Below are 8,142 nucleotides of genomic sequence, written 5' to 3'. Positions count from 1 at the left end.
AAGCAGGGCCCAGAACAGCTTTACAGTTTTGGGACAAAATGTGAGTTATAGGCAGATAACCCACATAAACAACCCATATAGATAAGCCCATCCATGGTACAACAGTTTTGTTGGAATTATTGTAAATAAGTAGTAAGTTATCATGCTCGCTATTAACGGAACGTATGATAATTTGCTTACGCCTGTGACACACTGATAAAACAATGCCGTTAAGTGATTAAAAAGTGCTGCACAAGAAGTTTCCTGATTATCAGCATAAAGCAGATATCTGCAGAGAAGAGGAAACTTCTTGTTGCTAAACAAGAACAATCTATACCTTTCCACTGACTGCGACCACTCCCTTTAGGGGCGCAGTCAGCTATGTAACCTAGGGCATACCCAGATTGAATAAAAGCAAAGGAAGCAGGAGAGACAAATTAGAGTAGGTTTGAGATTTTACACGTCTCGCCTGCTCTCCTTGCGCAAGTCATTTAACTGTGTTGTGTCTCTTTTGTCTCCAGAAAGTTTGATGATACGAATGTTAAGTGTGTGAACCTAACAAGTTTTTCTGTGGGTTACCCACAAGTGGCGTCGGCCAATAAAAAAACAAATATGAACAAACAAACAAAATCATCAGCATCCCTGTGTTTTACCTGAGATTTAGGGTAGTTTTCCAAGTTTGGGCCACCTTTATACTTCTCACTGAGAGAACATTCCTTTACTGACCTGCTGTTAACCAACCCTTTGAGCTGTCCTACGGGTATCCATACTGGGTGAAACTCATCCAGCATATCACACCAGTAATCAAGGCCTACATGGGCTCACATGTCTGCCCCAACAGGGACTGTTTGCTTTCAAATTCCCTCTAGGTGTGGGTGTAAGCATATATGTCACGCATTTAAGTGTAGCCCATTAGTGGGTGGGGGGTTCAGGACATACTTCAGCCCTGGTCTATTGTCAGGTAGGTGGGGCTCCAAGATCACCCTAAACCAGGGCTGGGCAATTCCAGCCTTCAGGGGATTCTGGTCTGCATGTTTTAGATGTTTCCCTCCTTCCATACACTCCGATAAAATTACTGCATCTTGAAGAGACTTGTGCAGATCTTGATGACAAGCTGATGATGATGAATTAATTTGAACAAGGTGTGCTGATGCAAAGAAGCATCTAAAATATGCAGGAGAGTGGCCGTTGGGGACTGGAATTCGGCACCTGTGGTAGACACTGTAAAAGTACTGGACAAACTATCTGTGACATCACCCACAGGTTTTTCTTAAGAGTTTATTTTTAAGTTTCTTTTTGCTTGAACTGCACAGCGCCACGGTTTTGACTGTGTTACGCCAAAGCTTGGTTAGCACAAGCTGCTGACAGCATGGCCAAGCTTCATAGCATGATGATGACTGATGAACGAGGGATGATGCCCAGTCATTGGCTATGCGAGGCTGCCAAACAAAATTCTAGGTCCCCTAATTATAGATAGATTTGTGGCTTTGTATAATCTAACCTGACCTGGTACTAAAAAAATCCCCTCCACGTCCAGATGTCATGGATGTGAAATCTGTCTACGGAGATCAAAACTCTTTCTTGAACCAGGCTGTAAATTATATTTATTTCTGCTGCAAAGTTGGACATTTTAACATGGGAGTCAATGGAGGGTTACTCACTTCTGGAATCAGCCCCTAGTGGTCAGTCCATGAACTGCAACTTTTCTTATTTTCGTGTTGGCTTCAATTCAGAAGTTAGCTCGTTGGTCCTTGGTTGTGACTAAATGTTCGCCAGCAGCTACTTTGATGGCTAAATATGGGCAACTTTGTAAGCATGTGGAAGATGTGCCCTAGAATACACTTTTGAGCCAGAATGCACCTTAGCAGAACTGCAGTTTTAGAAGATTATAATAAAATATGCACCGCCAAGCTGATAGATTTCACTGACTTCTAAAGTCTCACAATTAAACAATTAAACAATTAAACAGACAATTAAAGAGACACCCATTGGAGTCTCACCAAAACATAGTTATTTTATATCTATCTGTTTACAAGATTATGCAATTTATTTTGCATGGTTATTTCTTGGCCAATGTAAAAATCAGCAGCATTTTTCCTCTTATCAATCTCTGGGATTTAAAATGTGGTTCCTCCAATTTCCAATCTTCATACGTCTACATCTCCCTTAAATGTTATTTGCAAATAAGTTTGAGATTAAAGCAATTTAGAGGAGCAATGTGCACTCATCTGCATCATGGCTCCCATTTTTACTTTTCCCGAGATTGATTTTACGTCTGTGATTCAGACCCATTATGAGGAATTCAATTATTTGTGACTGTAATTCTAAAACTCTATTCGGGCAAAGTGAATTTTAACGATATGCACAAAAAATGTGTTGCCTTGTCAGACAGGAGCCACATTTATCCCAGAAAAATCTATAAAATAATGAAAATATGTTGGCCATTTTAACAAAGTAAATCCATACAGGAAATTAATGTTCATGACTTGAATTCATTCAGAACTGATTTTTGTTTCCATCACTGGCTGGCAGAATCAGCTGCAAAACCACGCTAGGAGCAGATGGTGACACCTGAGCGTGTTATTCCTTCATGGGGAAGAATTTCTGAACCGTCACTTTGCTGCAGGCTGTGAAATACTAAAATGAGATCACAGTTTTGCTGAAAAATATTGACCCCAGCCATTAATGTGCCAACAGCTCCAGTAGGTGGTGTTGGAGCGTCGGACTCATCAGAACCCGCATCTCCTTCTCCTGGGTATCATCACTTTCCCCTGATGTTCCGTGCGCACTGGAACCAGCATCACACTCTGGATATGCACCACAACTGAAGCACCGGAGTGCGCGCCCGGCTGGAATTTAACAGACTTGACTCTTTTAAAATATGAACATGCTGACAACGCGTCGCTCCTTCGTGTTTGTTGTGAGTTTTATAAAACTGTCTCCCTTCTGTCAGACGGTCTTTGTTTTCACGATGGTTGTTGTCTGTCCGTTTGTGTTTGGGTGACTGCGCGTCGGCGTTCTTCCCATCCCGGACTGATGTTCGGGGTGTCTGCCGCATCCAAGGACCCTGCATCTTACTCATCCTCTCCTGCTACCTGGTGCAACTCATTGAGACATGCTCTGTTTTTGCTCTGTCTTGCTGGAACTTGGTTGTGGTGATGGGAAAGCTCCTGGACTCTTTGACGCATGAAAACCTCACAGTTGTTGCTGATCCTAACGACACAGAAAATATCATACATGTAAGTTAACTTGAAAAAAATATGCTCTGGATTTCACTGCTATAATGTTTTATGACTGGAACCGAAATCTGCATATATTTAGCTCAAAAATATCCAAGATGTAATTAGTTGCCTTTTCAGTTCTTATAGTTTAGCTTTTTGTTGTTGTTTTTAACCGCCACGCCCACTCCTCTTTTTGGATTAGTACTTTCAGACTTCTAGAGATGAAGTGAGGGGTTTGTTGTGTCGGGGTCTTGAAAAGAACCCGCTCCACGGGGAATTTTCTTTTGAGCTGTGAAGTAGAAGACGTGTTTTGGACGCAAAGTGGGCAAAGGATTCGGCTTTTACGCACGCGTGCCATTCCCCGCTTGCGCTTTCCCCCAGCTCTGCGCTCCAGGATCCAGACAGAGATGGAAGGAGGAAAGGGGAGCGTGGAGGGACAGGGGGTGTCTCACACTCAAGGTGACTCCAGCAGGCGGGGGCACACGCTTCCCCGGGAATAGAAAGCAGGAGGCAGCATGCCCTCCTGGCCCAATGACTCGCAGTGCCTTTCGCATAACTCCAGCTGGGAGGAGACGCACAACGGCAGCAGGGATGCTGACCCCCCGCTGCCCCCTCTCAATTACTACTCCATCCCACTCCTGGCCGTCATCACCATCGCGTGCACGCTCTTGTTCCTAGTTGGGGTGACGGGAAACGTCATGACCATCCTGGTGGTCAGCAAGTACCGGGACATGCGCACCACCACCAACCTGTACCTGTGCAGCATGGCGGTGTCCGACCTGCTCATCTTCCTGTGCATGCCGCTGGACCTGTACCGCATGTGGAAGTACAGGCCGTGGCGCTTCGGGGACGCGCTCTGCAAACTCTTCCAGTTCGTGTCAGAGTCGTGCACGTACTCCACCATCCTGAGCATCACCGCCCTGTCGGTGGAGCGCTACCTGGCCATCTGCTTCCCGCTGCGCGCAAAGGCTCTGGTCACCAAGCGGCGCGTCCGCGGCCTCATCTTCTTCCTGTGGACGGTGTCGCTGCTGAGCGCGGGCCCCGTGTTCGTGATGGTGGGAGTGGAGATGGACGGCTTTGGGGGGGCTAACTTCAGTGCGTGGTTTAGTAATGTGACTGGCTCGTTCCTGGAGGTGGAGGACACTCGGGAGTGCAGGATGACGCAGTACGCCGTGGACTCGGGGCTGATGGAGGTCATGGTGTGGCTCAGCTCCGTGTTCTTCTTCATGCCGGTGTTCTGTCTCACAGTGCTCTACAGCCTCATAGGCCGCCGGCTGTGGCAGAGGCACAGAGAGACAACCATGACCTCCCGCGTCTCTCACAGGGATAAAAGCAACAGGCAGACCATCAAGATGTTGGGTAAGTTTAGAAACATCTCAAGGCAAGGCAAGGCAAGTTTATTTATATAGCACAATTCAACACAAGGTCATTTAAAGTGCTTTACATTGACATTAAAAGCGGCAAGACATAATTAAACAGTAAATAACAAATAAAATTAAATAAAATTATGAGAAAAGAAGGTAAAATAATAAAAAGCACATGTTGCTGAAAACTAAGGGCGGTAGAGTACAGCCGGTGTTCTGCCAATTTCTGCTACCTGCCGAGAAATGCTACTTTGTGCTTCTGCGCACGCGCACAGTCGATTTTCAAAGTTTGATTGCCACGCCAATAATTTCGTGCACCATGTAAAATTGATAATATGGGATGTTGAGTATTTGATCCTTCAAAATGCACTACCCATGACATGAATTGCATTACACTTTGTGAACATTATGGGATAAAGAGGGAAAAAAACAACAATTCTATCGCTTTATTTGATATTCATTCAGTCATTGGCCTTTATTTAGCCAGGCAGGTCATTATGAACACAGTCTTATTTACAATGACGGCCTGGCAAAAGACAAGCACCACTTGGGGGAAAAGGAAGTGGTTTAGGGAGTAAAACATAGTAAAATTGTAGCTCTGCAAAGGTAGAAAACCATTAGGTAGCATTTTTTGGCAAAGCAACAGAAATTGGCAGAACACCGGTACACATATCATTCGCAGTTTTCAGAAAATATTTAGATTTAAGAGTACGCTTAAATACCAAATAAATGAAATAACGTGATAAGAAAAGAGGTAAAATAAAGAAAAGCCCAAGCTGTTAAAAATAAGGGCAGTAGAGTACAGCAGGTAAGTATTTAATTTAAGAGTACGCTTCAGTAAACAGTAATGTTTTAGGCCTGATTTAAAGGAGCTGACAGTTGGAGCAGACCTCAGGTCTACAGGCAGTTTGTTCCACCGGTGAGGAGCAGAATAACTGAACGCTGCCTCACCTTGCTTGGTTCTGGTTCTTGGGAACCACAACAAACCAGATCCAGATGAACCTCAGGGGTCTGGGAGCTTCATAGGAACTAACAGATCCAGCATGTATTTTGGTCCAAGACCATTCAGGTCTTTGTAGACCAGAAGTAAGATTTTAAACTCTATCCTTTGACTCACTGGAAGCCAGTGTAGCAATTTCATGATCTCAGGGGAGTTTTTACCTAAATTAAGAAGAAAGTTTACTTTTTAAGTCCTTCATTCATCTATTTTCACTGATCTTCTCTCTGCACCCCCACCTATTCCCTCTATGGTCCTTCTCCTCCTCATCCTCCAGTGGTGGTGGTGCTGGCGTTTGTTCTCTGCTGGCTGCCCTTCCACGTGGGTCGCTACCTGCAGTTCCGCTCCCTGGACGCGCCGTCCCCGCTGCTGTCGGTGCTGTCCGAGTACTGCAGCCTGGTGTCCGTGGTCCTCTTCTACCTGAGCGCCGCCATCAACCCCGTCCTCTACAACACCATGTCCTGGAAGTACCGCGGCGCGGCGGCGCGCCTCTTCGGCCTGACCGACGGCCAGCCGCCGCGGGGGCGCACGACCAGCACCGTGAAAGGAGACAACTCCAGCGGCTGGACGGAATCTACAACCAGCTTCTAGCAGGACTGTCAACATGTCTCGTTTTTATTGAAAACAAATATATAAATAATCACCAGAAAGCCATAACAGCCGTTAGAGATCGATGGAGATATGAGCGCCTTTTGAGGAGGTCACAAGGTCAACACGTCCAAACAGAAATATTTCAATTACCTGTAAGCTGTTAGTTTCAAATGTCCTTCTCGGATTATCTCAGCAAGTGCCATACACTTCACACAACGCGATCATTTTGAGGCAGAACTGATGAATGCACGGAGCCAAACGCTGCTGCTGCAGGACTGCTGTACAGTACTGGGGTATCGCAGACACTTACAAATGCCTTATATTGTATTCTGGATGACAAAGAAAGCACTGTAGAATTTGTGGCGCTGCTCTGCGCTCCTTCAGAGAGGCGCAGCGTGCGCGCCGTGTGCCTGAGAGAAACATGCAGTATCCTGTATGTTTGCATGTGTGTGTCGTGTCGTTAGATGTTGGACACATTGTAATCAGTTTCAATCACTACTAAATAACAGTGACTGACGTTTTCTAGACTAAGTCACTGTCTTTTTTTGTTTATTGCTAATTATTTCTTGTTATTATGCTTTTCCAAAGCCCCTTAGACCCTGGGGAGCATTAGGACTGGTCAGGTTAATGCATAAGACGATAAAAATCAATATATCCCTGGTCACAAACCTCTAAATCTGTTTTATCAGTCAATGTTTGGAAGATGTGGGTCTTCAAGCACCACATGTGTGATCAGGCGACTTCATATCAGAAACCTTAACTCAAAATACAAAACCAGCTCCTCTTCTCCAAACTCTTCTGTTAATCCACTCAGTGCTCAATGTATAGGTCATTTGTCTGATTTGACAACAATCAATATGCTCTGACATTCAGTATGATTCATCATGCCTGATGCTATAAAAACGACTTCAAATATTAGATTCCCTCCGGCTTTGCCACAAAGTCATTCCCACTCCCAAAACTGAACACACAGTGTTCTGTTTTTGTCTTCAATGGGAATACCATGCAGTGTCTTATTTTTCCTGTTTGATCCTTTGTTTTATTGGAAGCTGTAAATTATTCATGGTTGATCAAACATAAAAAACCCTGAAATATCCCATTTCAAGCTCCAACCGCAGTGTTTATAAAGAAATCAATTTAACCTGCCTGCACTTCAAGAATGTATTAGAGACTGAGAAAGAACAACAGTTTAGAAAAAGTGTGCCCTGTGTTGTTCCATCCCATGGATCAATGAACAATCAGTAAATACAGATGCTGGTCTTGCTTTAATTTGTAAATAGATGCTTTGCAAAGGTTAACACTCCATGCTGCACAACTGGGGGGTTTGCATCAGTCCTGAACGCCGCAGCAGCTGCAGCATTAAAAACACGCCCTCCTGGAAGTGAAGGAGATATTTCTGTGAAATGAATGCACACGCTGATGAAAGGACGTGTTATTTATGATTCAACTGAATGTATAGTGATGAAAAGAGTAAAAACTAATTTGTTTTTCTCCTTTTTATGTCTGTGATGATCATCTGCTGGTTGATGTATCCACCTAAAGGCTTGTAAAAGAAAAGGAAAAACTATAAAGACTTAGCTATTTCCTCCTCTGCCTTTAATTTGTGTTTAACATTTGTATTCTCCAGTTGACTCACACCCTCAACAATAAGGTGTCTGCTGTTCTGTGACGAGATATGCTGTAGGATAAAAGTAACAGAACATCTCAACATCAAGCATCATTGAAGTTCCCGCAATCATTTCCCCAGGTGGCTCCGTTTTGCTCAGCGATATAATCTCCATCCCGCTGGGGTGTAACACCACCCTCTTCTGTTCTCAGACCATGGCCGTGCGCAGTCTGTCGTCACAGCTAAAAGTGTCATTGTGCTTCAGGAGCAGAACCAGTCTGTTACCTCAGATAGCTTTAAAAAAAAAAACGCTGGAGCTGCTGACAGCGAAGATCATTCACTCACCTCCGAGTTAACCCAGAGTGCCGCAACGCCGCAAGACTG

The 8,142-nt window shown here is 44.5% G+C and overlaps 1 protein-coding gene across 1 annotated transcript; it reads left to right on the top strand.

Annotated features, from left to right (window-relative positions):
- Positions 1 to 3,178: 3,178 nt before the first annotated feature.
- Positions 3,179 to 7,658, top strand: ghsra (growth hormone secretagogue receptor a). The gene is made up of 2 exons (XM_061743416.1): positions 3,179 to 4,559; positions 5,839 to 7,658. Exons 1-2 carry the CDS (start codon positions 3,716 to 3,718, stop codon positions 6,150 to 6,152), a joined length of 1,158 nt encoding a protein of 385 aa, XP_061599400.1. The 5' UTR covers positions 3,179 to 3,715; the 3' UTR covers positions 6,153 to 7,658.
- The last annotated feature ends 484 nt before the right edge of the window (positions 7,659 to 8,142 follow it).

This window comes from Cololabis saira, chromosome 16, assembly GCF_033807715.1.
Source record: "Cololabis saira isolate AMF1-May2022 chromosome 16, fColSai1.1, whole genome shotgun sequence".
Lineage (NCBI taxonomy): Eukaryota > Metazoa > Chordata > Actinopteri > Beloniformes > Belonidae > Cololabis > Cololabis saira.
Note: the sequence above shows the minus strand (reverse complement) of the source record. Positions and strands in the feature narration are given on the sequence as shown.

Coding starts and splice junctions, on each gene's coding strand:
- ghsra (XM_061743416.1), top strand. CDS start 3,716: ATGCCCTCCTGGCCCAATGACTCGCAGTGCCTTTCGCATAACTCCAGC. Junction 4,560..5,838: donor GCAGACCATCAAGATGTTGG/GTAAGTTTAGAA, acceptor CTCATCCTCCAG/TGGTGGTGGTGCTGGCGTTT.